The sequence below is a fragment of the Euwallacea similis genome, chromosome 3 (assembly GCF_039881205.1).
Source record: "Euwallacea similis isolate ESF13 chromosome 3, ESF131.1, whole genome shotgun sequence".
NCBI classification, from domain to species: Eukaryota; Metazoa; Arthropoda; class Insecta; order Coleoptera; family Curculionidae; genus Euwallacea; species Euwallacea similis.
In genome coordinates, this window is record NC_089611.1 from 4817906 (window position 1) to 4843586 (window position 25681).

A 25681-nucleotide genomic window follows, 5' to 3' on the forward strand; every position below is an offset into this window, starting at 1 on the left:
GTGTATGGATGGAGTATTGAATGAAATTTCATGCTTCACTGGTGCATTTAGTGGAAATTGAATTTTTCCTCTGATACTTACAATTCATATCCACATGGAGGGTGGCAGCATGAGGGGAGATTTTGGCATTGTTGGAGGCTTGACACGTCATCTCGGAGTGAACATCCTTCCTGCTCAAATTTGTAATGCGTAAGTCGCTCCTAACTACCCTGGAATTATTGGGCACAATCGTGGTGGATGATACTCCAATGTTGCTTCCATTCTGGACTGGTTGGTCGTTGATAAGCCACGTGATTTTCGGCGGAGGTTTACCTGGAACATGACATATTGCACGTAAATTTAGCTAGAACAGGAAATAAAAAATGGACACGTTGATGGAAACGGTTCGACTGCGTAAAGCAACAAATCAACGGGAAATCCGCGTTAATCCAGAAAAATACGTAGAAATAAGTTTCTCGTTGACAATATTGCGCTATTCCTAAACCCCTAACATGATCTATCTGTCCTGTCCGAGAAATGTATGTGCCGAATTTGTACACGTTACCGTAAATGATTTAGATTTCTTGTGAAGCAATAAATTCCGGTATAAAGCGCCGTTCGAAACAGAAAACTTTTCGAGATAGTGCGCCAGACAATATCTCAGATTTATACGTAATAAATTGTTTTGAAGGCAAAAAACTGAACGACCCGATTCGATGTGGAGACCAATCTGATGTTTGTCAGCTTAAATTCCTCAGGAAGGCTTTATTTTTATTTATTTCCCTCGATATCTCTTAAACTCCATAATAAGTTCCGATTGTCCTTAGAGATAAAGTTGTGAAGCATCTGCGAAAAATAAAAAATATATATCTAAAGTTTCGTGGCTTAACTTCCCTTTAAACCGCTTAAGCTTCCCTCACGAAAAAAAAAGAATATTTTAACCATCCAAGCGCATCCCATAATAAGATATGCCCCATCCCAAGATAATGACGGACAAAAACTTCCCCAAAAATTTCGGGGGATCAGTCGATCTTTTAAATTCGCCCTCATTGATTTTCAGCCAAGTGTTTTCCATTTTGTCCTTTCGGAATTTTTATTGCTATAATTTTTTACATCTTGGTTTTCGAACTTTGGATTTTATGACTCTTATCAGTTCGGGCCAATCGGGAAAGGCCAGAGGTTCGAGTGTCAACCCAGGGGCATTCGAAAAAGGACGGATAAAGACGCATTTGTTGGAATTTGTTTGTGGAAGTTGCCAACCTTGGTCCGATTAAATTGCGAAGGGTACATTAGTCAGCGATTAGTTAAAAAAGGGTTACATAAAAAGTACGAATTTTCCTATTTGGAACGGCCATAAAAGCAAATCTTGTATTGATGGGGCGTGCACCAAAAGAAATCCCTGACGCAAATTGCAGGAGTTTTGCAGAGGCTTCTGAGCAAATTTCTCGCTGAAAATAGGTTTCAATGTGACAAAAAAACACCAGTAAAAAGACCAAAAAGGTAATGAGACTCGTGATAGGAAAGCGAGCACTCGCGAGACAAACGATGAGCACTCGACCTTGATCGTGTCATTGCAAAAGGAAATCCCAGGTTCTTCTACTCAAAAAAAGTTTTTAGTTTTTCATAAATTTCTAGCAAGCTAAAAAGAATTTCAAGACGATACCTCAGCATTGATCATATTCTCTAATAATATTTTCGAGCAATTTGTCTTCCGCAAGGATTGTAATGTATCATAGCCCAAACCGCCGGTCTTTCTCAAAACCAACATAATGCGAATTGAATTGCAACAGACTTAAAACAAATCTTGCTATGATCGGTCGTTGGCCAACTGAAAACGTTGAAGTTAGAGGAATTTTGCTGAGTTTTATCAGCAATTTTCTCAACGAAAGTAGGTTGCAATTCGAGTAAAAACACTATAAGAATAAAATTTTAACAGTAAGTTGGACTCAGAATCGGAAAAGCCCGTGTGCCATCATAAGAAGGCATTTTGCTTCCTTTTAAAAGTAGAGTCGCAGTTTTTCGTCATTTCCTGCTACGGCACCTCAAAATACTTCATGGCTAGGCTTAAAGGCTTTCGTCTTACTTTGTTTTCCAACATGTGAAGCGATGTATCACAGCCCAAAAAGGACAACTTCCCCAAAAGCAACAGAAAATAAATTGAAATGCTTACATATCTAAACAGTTGGAAACATATTGAAAAAGTTGCCACCGGAGGTGTATATGGTCCTAAATAAAACTTTCGCTAAAGTGAGTTAACTTTTCGATGGGAAATAGAAGTGCGAAACTTCGAAATGGCTCTATACATTCTCGCCGTTTATTTGGCCAGAGATCATAATAGAATAAAGTTGTTTTGTCCTTTTGTTAACTAGAATGTGGAGCTCATATTAGAGTGCTGGCCTTATTGTGACAAACCTTCAACACAGCAGTTTTTATGACATTCTTTTACTGCAACTAAAAATGGAGATTACTAGGAATATTGAACAGTGTTATCATCATCGTCTCCTACAGCATCAAGGTAACGATCTGGGACTTTCACAGTATCCTTACATGATATTTCTCATAACTATTAGTTAAATTAGAAGAGCTGATACGAGCACTTTCTTAACGGCGAATACCAAGCCAAAGTTTTCCCAGTGAGTTGGAAAAGGCCAAATTAGAGTAAAATAGTTTAAACTCAAGTTAAGTTATTTCCAGCTTGCTCCGGGGACTTCGGAAGAATTAATGGGTGGCAAACAATGTGCTTCCTATCAAATCAAATTATGGAAGGTTGGTTAGTTAGTTCAGGTTAGTTTAACTTAGTTCAAAAAAGGCAATAATAATTATAACAAATTAGTCTGTTCATTCAATTTTAAATAAACCTAGAATAGTTTGCATCATTCAAAAAGCGCAGAAGGGGCAATCTAGACCAGGAAGGAAACTTTTACGTTATTTCAGGTCAATCCCCTGCAAAGTAAAGATAAATAAATAAAGTTCAAAGAGTTCAACTTAAAGGTCAAGGAAAATTTGTTCCAAATAATGGTTATTTATACAATTACTGACCCTTGTTTATTCACGAGAAGAATAATTAGGCCTACGACCGTAGCGAGTGGTCAAAGCTCTGCGAATGAATAAACAGGTTTCAGTCACGAGTGTTATATAAAATTTAAATTTGATTGTGACAGGAAAATGGAAACTATGAAGCATAAATTATAGTAGACGAAGGGAAGGATGCCATCATATTCATTAGAAAAAAAACAAGAATGAAGCAGTGCAATGAGCTCCAAGGTCTACTTCGAGAGGTTTAACAAGAGAGCTTTGCTGTTTAATAACAGCAAGAGCAGACTAATGAGAAGTTTGAAGTTTGCTGAATTAGACGATTATTAATAGATATTTTTACAACCAGTGATTAGATATTTAGTCGCTTGAAGAACTTAGGCCATCCACTGCTGCTCGCCGATCTAGTTCTAGAGAACCAACAACAGTTAACTTCACTCGTATGAAAATCAATTAATTATTGCCTACTTTATCGATTCCAAAATTCCTAATTAACCCGCTCCTACTGCTATTGAACACTAAAGCGTTCTCTTTAAGCCCAAGACAAATCTTGTCCTACCTGATTTTCGTTCTTTCTCTAACGGCTATGATAAGACCTTTCCCTTTGTCTGCTGCAGTCTATACTTCACATTATCCATTTTCCTGCCACAGTCACATTCAGCTCCCTAATAAGTACAACGGTGGGTTACATAGTATCCTGCTTTTGTTCCAAGTTTGCGGTATCATCAGCAAAATTACAACTTCGTAGCAAACAAATCAAAGGGAGAAGATAAAAGTGGACATAGCCGGACTTGACACCGCACACACACCTTTAAAATCTAGACGGTGCCAGACAATAGGTTTGTTAGAATCAACAAGAAGACAAAGTGCAAAGGTTAGTTTACAGTTGGTAACAATATCCCAACACCAGTGCTATTCCTTTAATGAGTTTTGATTTACAATGCTCGTAGTGTACAGTTCATGGTACGTTAGGCCAAATTAGGTAATACAATAGCACATTATACTTCTCTTTCAAAAACAGACGTTCTAGTAATCCCGACTTCCTTTTACCGCTTTCGTGTTCCCTTTAACTGTATTAATAACTTCTAGAGGATGTGTGTAGAGGTAAGATGGCTAAATAAGTTTCAGACATATGTTGCTCAGGAATTTATGGCGGTGAAATTTCCCAGCGTAAGGTGGAATTTTGCTTCTATGAATTTTTTTCCGAGAGGACAAAGTAGTTATGTGTAGTTTGAAGTCCTCTTAGTGAGGCCTAAGGCCTGCAGTCACTCAAGATACAGCGAACCAAAACGTCGACAATTTGCTGTCTCTAAGCTTGGCTTAAAGGAGTAACTTATCTTTAGTGACAGCCCCTAAACCCTGAAGGGAATTTAACTTTAAATAAACTACTGTTAGTTCTTTCCCTGTCGGTAACGTCTTCCCGCTAGCGGATATATTTAAAAGCAAACATTTGCTTAAACCTGCCCTAGGGAAACCTATACGTCGGTTGCAGGGCCAATGGAATTGCGAAACTTTCTTTTTCTCTGAGCTAGCAGTCTGAAAAATATGCAGCAATTTGAGGAAGTGTTGCCATAAATTTGAGGGTGGAAATTGAATGTGAAATGCGCCCCGGATTTATTGGAATGTAAACTCTGTCAAGAATTAGGTTCTTCTATAGGTAATACAATGCGGAATTTTCGGTTTACACGCAGCATGTTTGCTTTTATGCCGCATGATGGAAATCGTAATTCCGATATGCTGTGTATATTTTATGCATGAAAAATTACATAAATCTATGAGAGTAATACGAAAATCTCCCCAAAAGCATCGAGATACGTATTACCTCAAGAGGATTGAGCTTTTCAACTGCATTTTTCACGTTATGTATTTGATTTGTTTACTCTTTCGTTATTTCAGGTAGGGATTTGAAAACACCAGTAGAGAATATTCCTTTCATACAGAGAACATATTCTAAAAAGTAGCTAGAAAAGTTTTGGAGATACTTCTTGAACCTCTTGAGGTGCAGGCTACATAACTACTCTGGCTCCAGACCACTGCTTTTTAATGTTACAGCACTGAGGGACATGAGTTTTAAAATAAAAAATGAAAAATTATTGCCTTAGAACTCTTTGCACACTTTAGCCTGTAAAGCGCCGAAACATCCATCCGGAAACAGCGTTAAGCTCCACTGAAGTTTCGATAAATCATACTTTGAGTTTTGATACGTGAAATCTGGGGACCTCTCACTAATCACCTGAATCGAAACAGTAAACATCAAGCAAAAAGGTAGACATGAAGAAAGAAGAGGAAAAGGGTGGAAAATCGAAATGGCAGAAGATCTGCTCCGTGAATCTCTGTCTAAATTCAACTAAATGGATGGAAAGAAAAACTAAAGCAGAGAGATTAATTTTCAAGAGGAGAATTTCAGAATCAACAAATGGTTAAAATGAATTTTATTTGACGCGAGTCGATGTAAAAGTAATTGAACTAAATCATTTTTACTTCAATACAACTACTGGTCTTGGAACGCCATTATTTAAAACACTGAAGCGATGAGGAGCAAGAGCTTTCAAAAAATAATAAAAATAACCACATTTATCCCTCGATTTATTTTTTCCCCATTTACTCGTATAATTCCGTAAATTTATTTTAAAACAATAGGGAAGCACCCGAGTGAACCAGAAAAACAAGAAGCTTTTATTTATGTGTTTTAAACTAACTAAAGGTGGACTGCACTACCAATCTAGTTTAAATCGCAATATTAAGTAGTAGCGTCCTGAAACAGCGATTGTCCTTCTGCAGAGCCCAAAGGAAATCCGTGTTCGCCTGCAGTCATCAGTCAAGACAAGATTTAAGTCCTGCCAGTTCCAGGAAGGAAATTCTTAAACTTCCCTTTTAAGCCATTTGATGGGCGATGTGCTTTAGGACCTGTATGTAAGGGCTTTTTAAAGGTTTAAAGGTCCAGTATTTGCTTGGAACTTTTAGATGTTAGCAAATGTTCCAAAGCAAATTTTTTAAAGGGGTATTAAATGCTTGTCTGCTTTGTTCGCGAGCTATTAAACTTTCGCAGACGTTAAATTGAAGTTATAACTAGTTTGATAATTTGAATCGAGCCATTTACCCTAAAATAATGGGCAACTATTTTGAGCGTTTTGTTCCAGTCATAGCTCATATCTGCATCGCTACCTTTTAAGCTCGAAAGAAGTCTTCAACTTTAGAAATTGATAAAGTTCAACTACGATTACTTCACTCCGTACGGAGGTGATACGGAAACAACCGAGTACTCCTGCTGGCATTTCACAGGAACAAGTTACAACACAGTAGTATTTGATCAAAAAGTCAGAAAGTTTTATTACCCATTGTGCTTTTGAGCCTTTGTGTTCAGTCATTCTGCTGTTTACATTCGACCGTTCCCAATATTTGTAATGTGTCGTGGTGAAGGCAACAACGGGAACGGATCGGTTTTTACTGCCACAGACTTTTTCTTTTACTTTGTCTGATACGGTAAATCCTGGAACTCGTTTGTTCAAGAATAAAAAGGAGAAATACATCTAAAAAAGTGCGGAAAACGACAAACTAACAGACGACCGCGTTTTTGTCGGGTTAAGTTACAGGGATATGGGGGTATCTGCGTCGACAAGTAAAGCATGGTCGTTAATTTTGGCAAGATATTTTAAATCTGGCATAGAACATTTGTAATTTGCAGCTGGAACAGTGCAATATCTTTTGCAATTTCACCATTCAATTCATCCTCCTAAAATTCGGAGTAAGGCAGGTTTGATGATTCTCTCAAAAAATCAGCAATCTGACGTATTCCTTCTTAGGAGAGTTCATCCTACTCTAAGAAAAGAGCACTGAAATCTTTGTGAAATCAGCCTATAGTGACTGCTAATTTCTCTCATTTGAGAGACATTTGTTGTAGAAAACGACTTGAAATTTAATTCTTAAAGTTACCACGATATTGACATAGCGATCCTAAAAGATTGAACTATCGAATGCCGAGTAGAATATCCCCTGAAGTCTCGAAATAATATTAAAATTACCTGGGAGCAATTCTCCCTTTACAAGCTGAGCTAGAACACTGCAATCTCTAAGTTTATGACTTATCTGCTTCTTTGATATTCGCTAGTGCAAAATTAATACCGTTTCCCTAATGCAATCATGTTTCATGTTGAGAAGGGAACAAACAAAAACTAGTACTTTGAGAACAAATACCCTTACCGAAGTTAGATTATACTGTTTTTCCCGATGACTCCGTAGGGGAAATGCTTGAAATCAAAGAATTTTCTCTAACCGCGATAATCCTCGTCTTGCCATTAGACCACATGCAGTGTAAGACCAATTACAATTTTTGCAATTTTTGTAATCCGGGAACATCATGCGGGATCCTTCCAATTCATTATCAACATTTCTTGTCGATTTTAGGGATAAAGCTAGATAGCTGTCATGTAAAGAATTTTTATGCAATAACTGATCTGACAATCACTTATCTATATCAGCCAGTAGACGAGGGTGACTATGATATGAAGCTGAATATTCCTCAGAACGTGATATTTAAATTGTCGAACAGCTGATTCCCCCTTAAAATTTGATCAAATCCATTCTAACAATGCACGCCACGAAAGGCGGTTGGGCCGACAAAAATACGATTGATCATTAAAAATGAACTTTAAGATACTTAATCCAATAACATATGCTTCATAATCGCTTTGCGCCGACTAAACACATAATATGCAAAGGGCCCATGGCCATCATTGTTGCCCTATTTGCTATTCTGATTCAACAATGTAAAACACGGCTCCTGGCTAAGATGCAAACTGCCCGATCTCGGCAGGATTAAATGGACTTGCGAAGTTTGATCCGCGGTCCTGCAGAGCAACATTATTCCGGACTGCCCATAAAGGGTTTATGAACTCGTGTCAAACTAACTATTTAATGCATACATGTACTCCAAGCAGGGGGAAAACTGATTAAACTGCATAGCCGGGCTTTCGGGTATTTAGATGATGTTGTTTGGGTTTCAAGAATTGTTTCTTGTTGCTCCTGCAGACCCTCAATATTTAAAGTTCCTGTTTTTCAAATGGCTGCGTCATCCAATTCGTAAAATGTAGAGCAAACCAGTCTTGGCTAGGACCCCTAAAAACCATGAAAAGCGTATCGCTTAAACCGGAGGTGGAGAAGTCCCCGGAGGATCTATTGTACGATATCTGCAGAACGTAAGTGCCTTATTCAAATCGAAACACGTCCTGCTTTAAAGCGATTCTCGGGAAATTATATTGTACATATATTATATGTCCTTTCCATCAATTTAATGGAATTTTTGGGTTTTTCCATTAGGGACACAATGCTGTTGGCCCGGTTCAGGACGCGTAACAAATTGAAATTTATTTCATGGTAATACGCGAGAGAAGTCACGTGAAAATAATGCGTAAATGCTGTACCTAGACATTATTGTCGAAGGGAAGTTTTGAAATTTACGCAGGTAAATGGCACAAACAGAGGAGAAAACGAGGAAGTGAAAACCTTATCTAGATGACAAGTTAGTTCAATTTAATCCCCTCTGTGTCAGCAAAGATCTTGTAGCGTCTGAAACGCTGCCGACAATACTTCTTGCGAATGTGTTACGGCAAAGCTAATGGGCTTTAGAGCTTACCAAATTAATGCTTGTTACATTAGTGATAGCTGGGATTCTCGACGTCAAGGTATTTGCCCTAATTTCAATCCGCCTGAGGGTGGTGAAGCAGTTACTTTATATTGCTGCTAAAAGGGTTTTAATTGTATCATACATCCAGGTTCGTTCGGAGCGCTGCAGGACAATTCTCTCGCTAATATTATCGGCCAAAAATGTTGTGAAGGCACCACACCAAAACTATATCGGAAACAATGATTTATAGATCTAGATCGATACAGCTCGAATAATTATCTGTGGCAAGCACACCTAGACGACAAAGAGAGATGTAGAGGGTAAAGATAATAGTTCCATTTATCAGAACACGAACGGTGACGGGAAACTCGCGATCCTATTTGCAATTTCAAATATCCGGTTTCTATTATGCGGTTTTAAGACAACAAGCGAGAAAGCGTGGAAGTGAAAATGTTACGAAGATAGCACGTTACTTCAATTTAGATCCTCTGCATTACAACCGTGATATTGTTTCCTTCCAAGCGATGTGCCACGTATCGGGTTGGAGAGATGTATGCGAGTATATCGAGTAATGGAAATAGTTGAGTGTGACTAAATATTTTGTGAAATATCGCAAGTTTTGCATTTCAAATGCATCAAAACCTTCATCGAAAATTTAAGGTGTAAACAGGTTCAAAAAGGACATTCCAAAAATTCCAACAACTGCTATCTGGGACATTCAAAACTGGCTTAAAGTTACGTCCTAGAGCCTTTTCAGCTATAAAATATCTCTTTTTCTAGGCCATCTCCTAATTACTTAACACCGTGGATGCCGTGAAAAACACGTAATTATCAGTCGCCTCCGAATCACAAAGATTTCATAGCCGCCTTTTACGCTGACTTAATTAAGAAAATATGTCGAACAAAAAAGGTAATGTCCTTAAGCAAGTCTTAAATTTCGCGAGACAATATCCTCGATAATTGGAAAATTTTTAACGACGCTGGATCTCGCCGGATATTTAATTATACTTTTTTCTTCCATTCGATAAAAAAGCCACCGATTTCTGAAATTATTCTTATAGAGTTAATGGTTTTGTGCCCGGAAATGAATTTTATACATCAGCTAAGGATCATGTCACTTTGATATATTTTCGAGATAACTTAGTCGGGTGTTTATGAGTTTTTTGGTCCATAAACTTCATCCATCAGCCCGAGAACTCATATCGAATTTGTGGTAAAAGGAACTCTTTAGAGACTTTGTTCAAGATATGGCAAATGGTTGTTGGAATTTATGGGGCACATGGTTTTCAAAGCAGTTACATGAAGGACTGACCATACCTGAAAATTTGTTGTCAACGTGTATACAGTGTACTCTTATGATCGTGCAAAAATAGCAAAAATCGTCGTCACCCTATTTCTCCGTTTCCTTTTCTCCAGCAGCTCTTTTAGTTGAGGCTGTTCGACTATAGTAGTACAGAACTTAAAAGCAAATAACATCATTAACAATTACTCTTGACCTGGATCTTCTCACATATTATAAATAAATGAAGTTAAGGATACAAGGTCTTTCAAGGCAACTGGGTGTATGCCATTTGCAACAAATTGCATTGACTCGTACGTGTCCACAATTTACGTTCTTTTATCCCGGCTTCGTAATAGAACCGGGATCGGCAATCTCTAAGCTGCCGGACCCGGTGGCACAAAAGAAAATAAAATTGAATTCCGGAATCGAATGCCCAAGTGAATTTTATCCCAAGTCGGCAAACAGTTATAGGTTATTTGTAAACACCAAATACCATTGTTATCACATCAATATACCACATATTTTCTCTATATGAACGAATTGTTGTTGGGATTACCTACTGGAGGAAGCGATTTCTCAGGATTTGTTTCTTTTTTTGGAATTCTATAGACAAACGATCGATACCTACAAGGCGAGTTTTTAAATCCGGGAAAACTTAGAGTTTGCGTTTGGGTGGATTTTTGTTGTCTCTGGTATTTTGCATCGAAGTTTCCAGTAAACAAGTAATTTGTTTCTGGAGAGAAAAACTCATTTTCCCGGTTCATTAGTCGTGGAAGCGTTGTATTAAAAATTTCGAGCGAGGAAACGACGCCTCGTCGATACAGAGTGGATCTTTAAGCCACTCTGGAAGTAGGTCAGCAATTTTATCCAATTTATTTCCGGACTTAATATCTCCACGGAACACAGGAGGTTTCATTCAAATAGGTCTAACCAAAAGCTAATAGTAAAAGACTGTTTAACTAGCTCAAAAGGTAAATCTCAAAGATGTGTAAGAGGTGTGTAAGTACCAAGAGCACAAATTTTGTGATCAATTCAAAAACTCCTTAATATGGGCTAAATTGATAATAGAATTTTCAAAATGATTAGCTGTTCCAACAATCCAATGCTGTTTCATTCTTTGCCAAAAGATATAACACTAAATTATTGCTGGGAATTTTTCAAGTGAAGGAATAAAAACTTTCGGTCCGAAATACCTTGGCAGATGTAAGATTTAATATCTTGGCAGGAGCTCTTTGCTTTATTAGAACAATATCTTAGATAATTGGAAAACTGCTGGAGCAATCGAGCTTTTAGTTGGGTCTGACGTTTGAAATTATCTCTATCAATAATAATAATTCGAGGTAAAGGGCATGTGGATAAAATGGAATTTCTCGTTTTAAAAATCCACAACAAAGGTAATCCAATTCTGCAAAGCATCATTTTGATTGACATAAACAAATGGTGGGTCTAAACAAAATAAGCAGTTTGCCCTATCTAGTTCTTTCAAGTAGTCTTCTAATAAATACAGACAATTCCTTACCAAACGTCCGGTTAATTAAATGTCTTAATCGTTTTCCTTTGTGCCCGGTGGTTTTCCAATTATCTCCGGTATTGTGTCATACAGTAAGACGGAGGGTTTCAGAAATTCTCCTGACTTTCCGTATTTTTCTTGAGAATTACGTTTTCTTAATTAACTCTTATATGACTTGAAGCTGAAGTTATTGATTTTTAAATTGCCTATTTCAAATTAACTAGAGGCAGATTTCAACGTCTGTCATTTATATTTCTGTATTAACGTTAGGCAACGTGGAGTTCTCTTGGATTGATTTGATTCCTTCGTATATCTCTAAATTTCAATTGTCTCTTTTATTTACTTTGGAATTATAAATAAAATATTTCAGTGCCTTATCCGCAGAATTGATGTACAGACCCATGAAAAAACTAAGGAGAGTTTGGTCTGTAGCGAAATGATTGGTTAATCATTATGGATGCTTTGAGATCAAATAATATTAGATGTTTGAAAATCATTCGGAAAAATGATCGTTTTGGTTTTGAATGATAATTTATTTCGTTGATTTTGGGCAATTTTCCAAAAAGAAATAGGGTACCAAGACCGCAAAATATATGGCTTGGGAGGAACGGTCATGAGAATCCTTTTATTGTAGAAACTTTAATTCTCATATCTCATTTCAAGCACAAGATGACATAATTTTTCTGAAACTGCAGTAATAAACAAACTATATACATGAAATGCATTAAACTTCTTAAACTTTTTTTAAATGTAATTAAACGAGGGGAGAAAAGATACCATGGTGGTTCTAAAGGTATTTCAATTGTAATGGAACTAAGTCCAATACGTTCCGTTTTCATGTCTCCTTTCTCGTCATGCTTTGACCTGAGTGAGATTTCACCTCAAACATGATCTTTGATTTCAGAACTTGAAAAAAACACCTAATCCATCAAGTAAAACACAGAACAGCAGACATCGATTGGAGCTTAACACAAGAACGTACGCCTTGCAATTATGGAGGTGTCAATAACGAATTTCCATTAGGAGCCCTCTCGAGGCAACCATTTATTTCAGAATTTGTATTTCTGATCATTAATTTAGAGTGTCAATCTTACCTCCGTACACGTCGCATCTAAGGGTGAAGGACGCTCCTTCAGGGAAGGGTCCCGCAACAGACGAGAGCGGAGCTCCAGTTTCTTCGTTCGAAATCACCACCTTAGCCGGAGGAACTGAAACATAAAGGCGCAGCATTACAAAAAATGTTCAAGGACGTAAATCAGCGAATTCAATAAGCCCTTTTATGGGCGCACAATTGTAATATCTCAGGAAATAATCCCCCATTTATCATGAAGTCACGTAGTCTTGTATGGTTTTAATAACGTTCTATTGCCTGTAAAACTACACTTATAAGAAACGACCCCGAGCAACGGCATGAGGTTTACGACCTAAGCCAGCCCTGTTTTATAATTCACGTGGCAAAAAGGGTTTTTAGGGCCCGGAAGGCAGAGCTGTATTTAAAAGGAGGGCTCCGCAAAATATTATGCATATTTTTTCGAGTATGAGGCCATTGTTATTGTTCCCCACAACGTGAAACGACGTGTTTTCGGGCTATTTAGCCAGATGAAGGGATGATTTTCTATGCATGGAACAGGTTTTTAATTTCGTATGGTGCGCGGAACGTTTTGTTTTCAATGGGGGTGTTTTGCTGGGTTAATTTGTTACGGTGGTTATTTAATTTTGGGGTTTGTTGACCTGGAGAGCTTAAATGATCATAGCTGGCGAGGTCAAAAATAATAACAAGGTGTTTAAGAATATTTATGGTGATAAAGCAGAAAGGTGACCTACAGTGAAGATATTTACATAGTAAAACTTCCTTTTCGAAGGTCAAGGCATTAAACGAACACTGCATTGTTGATATTTAAACTTGTTACGAATCTCTTCCAATTAATATTTTCCGAACGTCTTCGACGTTAAATTGGGCGCTTTAGTACCGAAATTATTTTAAAATCACTCAGACGATTAGCCAATTAGGGAGGCGAATTTATTTTTCACGGACCATTTAACTTTATTAATACTTGCTCAAGCTGAAGAACGACCTGTTTTCGCCTAAAACTTTAAACTGAGAAAATGCGCGAACTTTCATACTTGGCTGAAACGAGACACAATTTCCCGAAAGTGTTTTCTGAAACTAAAATGCTTCGCGATGCAGAAATATGGCTTCTAAACCGACCGTTTCAGTTAGGGCTTAAAAATATTTAAGTGTTTTAGAACGTTAAATAAGCTGCAGATTAATTTCTTTTTACTGTTTTGTGTATTAAAAGACGAAAAAGTATACCAGGTTCGTAAAATTTATGACTCGGAAGAAGGTTGTATGAGAATCTCTTTCTCGTGGAAACTTTAAGATCCGGAGCCTGAGTTGAACATAATTTGTTTAAGTTTCTAGAGACGACAACAAAAAAGGAGCTTTACGAAATAATAGGCGCAAATTTTCTTAGTTTAATCAGTCCATGAGGACAACGTCACCATGGTGGTTCAGATGATGCCCCCTTCAGGGTGTCTCTAAATAGCCTGTGAAAAACTCTATCACAAATTTCCGACGTTAATGTGCAACGATTTAATCTAACTTACCTTAAACCTTCTTAAAATGACTCCTTTTGTCATGACTCGTTGAACAAAATCTTATATTTGCTAGTCTCCACGGAAGACAGGTCTGAATCGATATACATTTTTGCTACCCAATGTAGGGCCAGTAGAAGCCACTGGCTTTTTCTAAAGGATCGTAACTTTTTTGTCATTTAGTATGAACTTTAGTAATAATAAAAAGTTTACAGTTAATACACAAAACAAATACAAAAAAATTAATCCGTTATTTTTTCACATCTGATGCAGGGTTAGATTGCCCAAGAGACGTGGACAATATGGAATGTGGGAGAATAGTGCAAACGGTTGTTTCAAAAAAATTCTCAAGGATCATGGCATTGGACGGGAACAAAGTGTCTCTTATAGCTCACAACAAAATGAACTAGCTGAGAGGAGATGACAGAGTTCGATCAATGCTGCTTGATTCAGGGAGAGAAAAAGCCATGTCCGCAAGACTACAGACTGCAGAATGCAGGAGCAAGAGCAACGTTTGTCCTCGAAAGTGTATTTGTTTGAAAATTTTGTTGAGTTAATAACGTATTCGCATTAGTTTTTAATCAACTAAATTCAATCTATTTAATAATGCTTATTCTTATATGGTATAATAATTGCATAAATAACGGACCTATCAAATAGCCCTTGCCTCATTAATTCCATAAATTTCACGGCTATCGATAAGCTTTCGGTGGCAACAAAATTGATTTATAGGGAACACATTAAGGAGGCATTTTTCACCGAATATACATCTGATTTAAAAGCGTTCACCTGATTTCCAAATCACATAAATTCGTCGCTAACGACTCGGAAAAACATTTTTCCGGATGCGAAGGCAGTTTATTATATTTTCTTTAAAACGTTGGTTCTTTTTCTTACTTTGGACCGCAGATATGTGCTAAAACCTAAACATGCGGGATCTATGAAGGTGGCTGTGGATGATTTATTGTGCAAGTGTGAATTGCGAGGTTTCGACAGGATTCTTTATACCCTTTGTGGTGGCAGGATGCACGAATTTTGTATCTCACGTGGCTGCTTTGCGATGTAGTTTATTCCACAGAATAGAGGGAAGATTGATGTATGTTTGCTTCTGGTCTTTTAAGCTTTACACGAGTGTAAATAAGTAAGTAAGCGATTTTTTAGCTTAAAGTGCTGAACTTGCTAAACCAAAGAGCTATAACGAGTGACGAACAAGAGGAAATCGTGCCTTGCGTGTCGCTCGTCAAGGAGAAATAACAGGGAGCATTAACAGAGAACGACGTGGGGTGAAAACTACCCCAATTATAACGCGATCACGTCAACATGCATATATACATTCAATGAAACAATTTTGGCTTGCATTGTTGGAAAATTCGTTGATATGACAACGCTACTATTAGACGAACTATTGGCTGAATCGTTCAAGCGGAAGCTCGAATTACACCTAACCGCCATATCGACCACATGCAACAACTTCTCATTTGAAGCATTCCCCTTCATTTATCGAATTTCCTTTGTCAGACAAGGCATTGTCTAAACGTGTCGATTGATAAGGTTATACAAGGGAGACGCTGAACTTAATTACATGACGCTCTGTAATTGGAATTTACCAGTACGATAGTTTTTTGGCCCGCTTTTGTCTGCGAAGAGACGATCAGCAATCGTTTTGTCTAGTATTGAACGAAAATGTGTATTTTTAATGAGGCCAACTCTATTCGTATTTAACATTGCAGAAGAATTAGAGACACTGCGCTTCCAGAATATTCGGCTCCCAAAACCACTGCGGGACTGAGTTTGAAGTCCGCAATATCCGTCTAGAGCCCCAATCTCCTCTTTTACTATTTTCCTGAGTGTGTAAGAAAATACCTTAAATGCACCATATTGTTATTCGAACAAACTAGAATGGAACAAGCACCTTTGGTGCTACAGTCCTGACAACTATTTGAAAACTCGTGCCCCTGATCTGTGTAAAATTAGTACTCTTTGTTTGCGCCGTTGTGTCAGACCAGAGTGCACTTGTGTTTTTCTAATCATTCTATTTGTGGCAATACTCAGCTGCAGAGGGAAACGCATTAAGCTCTGGCAGCCGAAAAGCCAAACGAAACGGAACAAATTTACTCCTAAAAGCCCTTTGCCAAAATCAGATTTCCTTTTATTGTTACGTTCCAAGTACAAAATAGTGCAGACCGGACAAGCAAACTGATTTCGGAGAGGACATTTGGCACCGAGAAACAACTTTCTCAAAAATTCGCACCGCATATAACCAACGTAAAACCTTAGAAAGCCGGCACTCCAAAGTATTGTGCAAAATGGAAACGACGCCATATATTTAAAGATTTTACGACTGGTATGCACGTTGTTCGGTAACCGCATGAATGATGCAAACCCATCTTATCTCCCAGAGTTAAATTACGGGGCTTTGCGGTCAAAATAGCAGCCCATTTAACTCTCAAGCACTCATTCTACAAATGCGCGCAATCGTGCTAACTTTGGAGACCCGAATGGCTTCGTATATGTTTTGAATTTGATAAGATCCGTAATAGTTACCCCCCATTAGAATGAGACATTACTCCTACATATGATAAATTTTATTAGCAAATAATTACTGTATTTAAAAGCGCATATTCCCAGAGAGGTAAATTGATAGTTCCATAAACGTATTTTTAAACATAGACAATTCGTGACTGAACTCAAACACGAAACTCAATTTGTTCCATGTTATATCGTGCCTGATGGTTATCATAACTTGTGAGCGAACTTGTCAAATTATCAGCACTAGTGTTTTCCGTCTTTTCTCATAGTTAATTTCTTCATTTACTTTTCCCACGACAGATCAAAATTTGGTACTAATACGAAGAGAAATGTCTCTTAAATATGGTCTTATGTGGTGGTCTGACACTCCCGATTTGCGTCAAGAGCCCGTTAGGAGGATTCAATCCCTTTCAAGCAGACAAATCTAATTTAAGCCTGAAATATTCTATACATGAGTTTGCAATTCCCTAAAAATTTGTTTGACGCCATTCCTCGTCTAAATAAAATATGCGACTCGAGAGATGTGATATTTTCGATGTTTGCTGATATATTGTTGTCACTTTCTTGTAAGCTTTCTGAAATATGCTCATTTGGAAGTGGAATAACCTGTAAGAGAGATGTAATCTGTTAGGTAAATCTAAGTAAAGATCAAGTTCCTCAGAACAAAGAACCCTGGACATTCACTATAAATATCGGCTTCACTATTTGTCCGCTGAACGTTCAGTTTCCTCGATTCAGACAAAAATTCAGAGCAACGCCATGAAAGTTATTTATGGCAAAACACGTAAGAAGGCAAGCTGATCCAGTCAAACCAAATTCTTTACCAAATTATTTATTGGAATCTTTTTCCTAGCTCTGGCCTGGTGAAGTATTTTTCCCTTATAAGTTTTAGATCTGCTGAAGTCACATATTAAGTGTGGAAGAAATGAGATGCAACGTGCAAAGCCATTGAATTAGAAGATTTTAAGGATGATGGGAAAACAATAGAGATTCTGACCAGAAGAATGATATTGCTAGAAGAAGCCTAAGATGAAGGAGGGGACGTAGCAAGAAGAAACAAAGGCGGAGAACAAATCAGTATTTCGAAGCTCTTTCCATGATGCAGATCCCCTATATTACTTTTTCAAATCCCTGCCTTCTTTTACTTAACACTTTTAACAGAATTTCGCCTCGTTTCCAACACACCCGTAACGAAATTTCATAGTCTAAATTTTTAATTCAATAACCCCCTTTTACTAAAGAGTAAGTCGAAGTTTTACTTTTATCGCTCCATGTTTTCGTGCCAGAAAATTGCGAAAGAGCGAGGAAAAGGTAAATGAAACTAAAGTGTTGGAAGTTAATAAAAATGCCGAAGTCGATATTTTTAAAGTGTTGATATCGGAGGTTTGAAACCTATATGGAACTCTTTTAGGTGTAAAGGAATATCGTAAAGTGTCTGCTCTGTAGTTTCAGCAACGGTTGCAAACTCATGTTCGGTAATAAAATTTACCACCGATGGAAACGTGACGAGAAACGTTTTCTGGTCGTTTGCTTTATGCACTTAAGGAACCTGTAAACATTTTCGGGATGTCCGTGTTTTGTGCTTTTCCATTGTATGCAAATAGGCCAAAATTAAACAATCAATATTTCCTAGCGATCTAATTAGTGACAACAACAGGCAATACACAAAGAAGCATTCATAGGTTCATTCGAGAATTACACAACCAGCAGCGCTCCGGTTTAAACACAGCTTCAGGTGGAGGAAGTTTAATAGAAGGAGCTTTTCTCATATTAAAAGCGAGAGCTTATTAAATCCTACAAGTTTTCGTAAACATAGAGTAAATTGAAACAGCTAAAGAACGAGAATTTGAGCTAATTTAATTTGGGTAAGAGAAGTTTTCAAATTAGACTTCTAAAAATTGAAGACTTCTTTGGGAGCGGGTCAACTTTCGCATATTGCCGCTACTAAAACTATTTTAAGCCAAGAATTATTGCACGCTGTAAGAGTAAAATATCACTGAATGGCTACAAAAGGTCCGTATTTTCCATGCAATATTTCCCCCTTGATAATAAGATAACATTCTTCTAGAGCTTCCACTAGAGGCAGAATTTATGCGTTGAGGTTAACGACCGATCTAAGTCATGTATATCTAAGACTGTAAATTTAGAATTTGCATTTGGGCTTCTAACCTTTGGCCCATAAATCATCTTTATAGAGGATTTGAATTGATTTAGAGCCCGATAGGGCATTGGATAGGAGTTGTAGTTTAAATAAAGGGCCAGAACTTTAAATAATATTTAGCTATGGATGCAAAACAACTAAGGTTAAGCAATTTTGACAATATCGATGCTTCAAAGTCAACAATGCCTTTAATGGTCTTCATAGGGTGTTTTCTCCTTGTAAATTCGTTGATATGTGGTGAAAATGTTGAAGGAAATAAGAAATTGGAAAGGGCAGTGGAAGGATCGGGAGTAGAAGCTATGGGAGAGAACCAGTTGGGATTAAAGTTGTCGGCTGCGAATGAAGTTGCGAGGTATGCCAGCTTGGATGATATTCGTTACATTGGTGACGCCGATGATATGCTGAGTCCAGTGGTCCGAGGAAAGAAGAACATAAAGCAGTGGGATCACTGGGTAAATATGTAAAAATTTTGCAGTTCTAACATATCTTACACTGCATCCTTTTAGTTCTAAATTCCTTTTTCTGCATTAAAACTAATCCAAGCCGTGCCCCATACAGAAAAGTGGATTTGCCCTGTAAAGGGTGGCCGAAAATGAATGCCTTTTCGGTTAAACATTAAACATGCATAGTGTGTTTGTTTAAATAGAGCACCTTGGATATAAGCAAATAAGCCATTAAATTCCCTTTAAAACGAGGCATTATGTTTCCATACTCACAACGCCGAAGACTTCTATAATAAATGCAGTTTTGTGTATCGTTTCTCCGCATGGGATTATAAGGACATTTTTCCCGAATAACGACTGCAAACAAATAATTGTATAGCTTATGCGTCGTATCGAAGACCGCTTGGCCAAGCTAAAAACGTTGCCTAAGCTGAGATTTTCGTTTTGCTTACGACCATTATATAATATATTTCACGACACTAGCGATATGAAGGAGTGTACGCTTCTGCGCATCTCCATTTATAGTGTACATAAAACGACGTAAACATAGTGGAGATCAGCTGTTGTGCTGCATGAGCTCTGCAATGTTCCCAGCTTGCTTTTAAACAAGCAAGTAGCTTGATTGTTAATTAAAGTTTGCTATCAAAATTATTTAAAATAATTTTTCTTTTAAAAATTAAATAAGGAAACAAATACAACTCTGAAATGTATTTGAAATATTAGGTCGTGTAGTATGAAATGAGTAGATTCTCGAAATGCCACATTCAACTGCGAATAACTTCACTCTAAATCTATATTTGGACTTGACTTTTTTATGTGGAAAAGGCACATTTTTCCTCTTTCGATCGGAGTGTAAAGTGTTAAAAATTATTGAAAACTTTTATTTTTATAAAAATTTTTGTGCAGCCATGCAAAATAGCGAAATTCGTGTGTTAATGAAATATGAGTTCCACCGTGGAACCACAACAGCTCAGACGGCTCGCAATATTAATGATGTGTTTGGTACTGAAGTCACTTCACAGCAAACAGTATCTCGTTGGTTCATGAAATTTCGTTCTGGCAATTTTGACCTGAACTAACCTGAACAAATGAACCACGTGGACGACCTGAAACTCAAGTGGATAACGATTATCTGGAAGCCGTGGTGGAAGCGAATCCACGTCAAAGTGCAAGCGAATTATCGTTAATATTCAGTGTAACCAAAAAAACAATACTGACTCATTTGGCTGAAATTGGTAAGGTGAAAAAGCTGGACAAGTGGGTACCGCATGAGTTGAGCGACATACAGAAAGAACGACGTCTCGAAGCTTGTGTTTCTTTGTTGTGCCGGTATAATAACGATCCATTTTTGAATCGGATTGTTACTTGTGATGAGAAATGGATCCTATATGACAATACCAGACGTTCATCGCAGTGGTTGGATCAAGATGAACCACCAAAACATTGTGCGAAAAAAAATCTTCATCAAAAGAAGCTTATGGTGTCCGTTTGGTGGTCCAACGCAGGTGTCATCCATCACAGCTTCATGAAACCTGGTGAATCGATTACGGCTGATGTCTACTGCCGATAAATAACCGAAATGATGAGGCAACTGACGGTTAAGCAGCCAAGATTAGTCAATCGAAGCGCACCGCTATTGTTGCACGACAACGCTCGGCCACACACCGCACAAGTCACCTTGGCCAAGCTACAGGAGTTGGAATTGGAAACTCTTCGTCATCCACCGTATTCACCCGACTTAGCACCCACTGATTACCACTTCTTTTAAAATTTGGATAACTTCTTGGTAGGGAAAACATTCAACTCCGACGAGGCTGTCAAAGCTGTCTTCCAAGAGTTTATCGACTCCCGGCCTGCAGGCATTTACAGCAGGGGAATCAATTAACTTCCCGTGAAATGGCAGAAATGTATTGATAATGGTGGTGCATATTTCGATTGACAATAAAAACATTTCATATGAAAAAAAAATTACTAAAGTTTCAATTCAATTCCACTCATTTCATACTACACGACCTAATAATTTTGATGGTAAACTTTAAATAACAATCAAGCTACCTGCCTGTATAAAAGCAAACCGGCAACATTGCAGAGCTCATGCAGCACAACAGCTGATCTCCACTATGTTTACTTTGTGTCCAGTATACTATAAATAGAGATGCGCAGAAGCGTACACTCCTTCATATCGCTAGTGTCGTGAAATACATATACTGTATGTACTGCATATTTACGTGGAATCAGTACTTTTCATTCTGATAAAATATCAATAGAGCCTTTTGAAGGTTTTTTACACCAATACACCGATACCAAATACATAAGAAAAGAATTCATTTGGACAGTACTTTTTACCCATGTTTCCTCACTTGCGTTCTAATATCTACCCAACCAGAACAGAAGATATTTTTAATTTAATTAAATTTTATAATTCTGATCACGTTTTCAGGGAAAATGGTCGGAGTGCAGTGTATCCTGCGGTGTAGGAAAATCTGTAAGGTGGAGACACTGCGTTTCTGGGGGGTGTGCAGATGGAGAAAAAGAAGCTCAAATTAGAACGTGCACTATGAAATCTTGCACTTAAAACCGCAACTTTTGTTACATACACAAGTAGATATTGTAAAGAAAATTTTTTCAAAGAAGGAATTTTTCCACTTTGCTTCGTAAACTCACATAGAGCTTTGATTCGCCTGAGAACCGGCCTTTGAGGTCTAGACCCACCTTACCTATGTTGCTCAACCCTGGGCCATTTAATTGCCATTCCATTTCTCCAATAAACTTTGCAACAACAAATTTGGGCATTCACAACTGTACGAAAAGATGAAAGAATAAAAAAAGGGAAATCATATGTAGGTAAATAGTAACTTCTCCATATTTTGGATTTATCCTAATCACTTCACATCCTCGACGAGTTTTCGTGAAATTCGAAGTCCCTATAAAAAAATCTTCTTGTCGAGTTTGCAATCCAACTCGATGTAATCAGTTATCTTAAACTCCTGTCCCTCATTATAAATATCTACCATAAAACATTCACTGTCCTTGCTTAAAAATAAATAAATCAACCCAGCTCCAGGAATTTTTTTATTCGCTATAGCTTTACTATGTCAGTTTAAGAAGGTTTAAAAAGTATTTTTAATTAAATCAGAACTAGTTATTATGATTTTAAAATACAATTAACTTGAAAAATAGTCTCAAGTAGGAAAATGCATCTTGGAAATGACAAAAAAATGAATTAAAGTAAATGTTTGAATTGTCGACTGTCCACACCAATACATTTCCCAAGCCTTAATTCAAAATTTATTGTTTCTGATTGTATTGACACCTTCTTGAATATTACCCTATATCTCTTCTTTGCTGTTAGGTACGAACGTGTACACCGTTACTTCAAAAAAATTCCAAAAAAATAAATCTAATGGGTTAATGTCGGGACTTCGCGGTGGCCACAGATGTTCACTACCCAGACCAAATGAATCGATGTGGAAAATTTATATTCAAGAACTCCCGTACATGTATAGGGTATTGAGCAGGAGCGCAGTCTTGCATGAAAATGAATTTGTCGTAACCAAAAACTCCCCTGGGAACAATTTCACGCTGGTAAAGCAAAAATTGTGAGATTTACTCCCAATTTACATAATTAAAAAATAATTAAACATCCTGTGGGAGGAAACAAAGCAACATGTTTATAAGGCATACAAATATTTCTGGGACACCCCATACATCTATCTTCTTTGCTTCTATTGCTCAATCATTTAGCCACATCTCTAACACTTTATTAAACTCTTTAACACCCAATTTAGGCAATTATGGATCAAATGGCTCTACAAACAATTCTCCCTCTTATTAAACTATCGCATGTCTCACGATGCGATTGCCAATCAAACATGAACCCCTCTGGGAAAATTCTTTTATATTAACGACATGTTAGAGTAGAATCGAGTCAGAACTAAACCGCCCAAGGTTCTCACGCAATTCGTTTGCCCTTTGAGAACCTTCTACATAAGCGAGTGGCAATTATTGCCGCAGTCGTAATTCGACACGAAAGAAAATGTTCGCTCTTCGTGATAGGTCTTTATAACGAGGACTCTGTATTTGCTAATAAAGGATATTATCTATTTATCACTGGAGCAGTGCGTGCTTTCGTTCGATCCTGCACATTTAAGTTTTAACAATGGGTAAACGAGCCTCTATTACGTTTTTCCAGGAACAGTGCATTGGAACGAGTACTTTCTTTTCCAGTTTTGGCATCAATGGAGTTCTTAACCCCCGGAGACATTTTTATGATCCTGTTCATGCCACGGCCATAAAATACCTGCTAAGGCTAAATAATGCATCAATCCTTGAAATTTTATAACCTGTCGGAGACTTTGTAAATCCGGTCAAAGCTCTAAGTATCAGGTTTTTCTTTTAAGTAGCTTTAGCACATAGTGTTCTCCCAATTTCCGGTTTAGTCCCGATTAAAAGTTCCCCAAGACAATTGTTTCGTGAATAGATTAAGCAAGTTTCTTCCCACAAATCCCAGCTGCCTTATATATACTCCAGACGTTTACTAAAACTTACATTAAACAAGTTTCTTACTCGAAAGTTCAATATAATTAATGCATTGTCTGTAGAATATTTAATGCAGTTCGCTGTTGCAATGGGGCCAAACTGGAGGAGAAGTAATGGGAAAATCGCAGATTTCTGTGAAAAGTTTGAGGTGTCTTTGTCTGTAGTTGAAAAAATTTACCTCGCTTGCAATTAAACTTCCTATCCTTTTAGTGGAAATTTGCGACAAATGAGTGCTCGAATCCAAGCCGCATGCAAGGGAAATTTATATGACAAATTCAAAAGTTTTATTCGGCTTTCACCGAGAAAAAGACGATTTTTAAAAGGACATTAAACCATCTTTCCCGGCTGGAAAATGGAGGTAAAGTTGCGTAATTAGATAACCTGGAACATTTTCGAGGATTAAATTTGTTCCGCGATGGCACGACGGCAATTACTTTTATAAGCACTTGTTACTAAGATGTATGAGATGGGACTTGTCAGAATGGTATTTTTACTTAACTGTCTTGGAATAGTTTCTGTGAAATTGCCGTTTTTTGTGCAACTTTCAGACGTTATGTTCAGTTTGTTGGCTATTAAATTAGTCACACAAAAATAAGAAACAGTGGCAGCATAAATAGAGAAAGAGTAATTGATAAACGACATATTATAACTAGCGAAACATGCTATTGGTAACATAATCATTTAGGTATTTTGCTGCGAACACTCTTCTCAACACCGGACAGGAAACATGGGGGCAGATCCAAATAAAAAAGTAAACTTAAAATATATGGGAAAAGGGATTAATCCATTTAGATCATGTGCTTTCCACAAATTATTTGGAAGAGACCATTCAACTAGTATTGATTTTGATTTTTTTTCTTGCGACACGTACGTTAATGAGCACAAGTAATTAATATACCTGTCTATTTTTCCAGCGGAGTTTTCCTTAGAAATTTCCAAAATTATTTCCACTGCATAAAGGAGCAAAACATTTTATTTCTATGTATTGCGCAACAGTTGAAACTTTTAAGCGGCTGATGGTTAGTTCGCAAGTTCTCAATGGGATCTAAAAGACATCATTAAATGCCTGAACCGCCTCATGTAAATTGTAAATATTTTGCTTACTCCCGGCATCATTTATATTTCTAAAATATTCCAGTGGATCGCTGAACTTTTTTCAATTGTGAACTCGCGAACATGAACAGTGAAACACTGTTTATCATCTGCCAGGTCGCTCTTGATTTATTTTTGGAACTTGCAAACAAGACAGTTTGATGTTTTTTTTTGCAAGAAAATTCTCCTTTTAGTGTGTTCTTTTTTGTAATATTCGTAATGCTGAAATGGCACGAGATTAGACATACATATCTTTTCATTCTTTAAATAAAGCTCTCAACATATCCTCCTCGGCAATTTCCATACGAATGCCGGATATTGCCATTTTCCTCTTTTTAGGTTTGTGAAGTTCGCGTGGAAAACAAGCCTTGACGCACGATCCGTAACCGTAGCAGACTAATCCACTCTTGAAAGCTCGATTTCAAAGTTTTGTATATTTGAAGCCCTGTTAAACATTCTTCTGTGACCAGAATCACAATTTGGTTAAATTTACGTAATTTTAAGTGATATTTCCGACATAGCCTGGTCAGATATGAACGGGCGAATAAATAATTTGGTCCAATGGGTCTTCCGAATGGGCTCCATGTTCCCTTATAACTTTTACGGAACCGGATTGTGTATTGATATATTCAATTTCTCGCATGGAAAGCAGCACAAACTTTCTAGAAAAAGCAAACAATAACACTGGAAGGTTGCACACTAACCTGAACTCACCTGAAGTAACTCAGTTTGCTCTAGTTTATGCTTCATAATTTCTCGAAATAAAATGCTAAAACATATACAAAGAACGGAAATAAATTTTTATTGCTTCAATTACCTGAAACAAATTGAATTTAACGGTTCGCCGACTTCACAGTGTTTGCGAAACTGTGCCACTCTTTCCGTCGATTTTAGC

At 37.4% G+C, this 25681-nt stretch overlaps 1 protein-coding gene across 2 annotated transcripts in view; it reads right to left on the reverse strand.

Moving 5' to 3' along the window:
• LOC136419874 (nephrin-like) overlaps positions 1 to 25681 on the reverse strand; it is a 177457-nt gene that overhangs the window by 25564 nt on the left and 126212 nt on the right. For both annotated transcript variants that reach the window (XM_066406455.1, XM_066406456.1), the window contains exons 4-5: positions 12522 to 12635; positions 82 to 312 (exon numbers count right to left, since the gene is read on the reverse strand). In XM_066406455.1, the coding sequence (XP_066262552.1) occupies positions 82 to 312; positions 12522 to 12635 (345 nt within the window). The remainder of the gene's footprint in view (positions 1 to 81; positions 313 to 12521; positions 12636 to 25681) is intronic.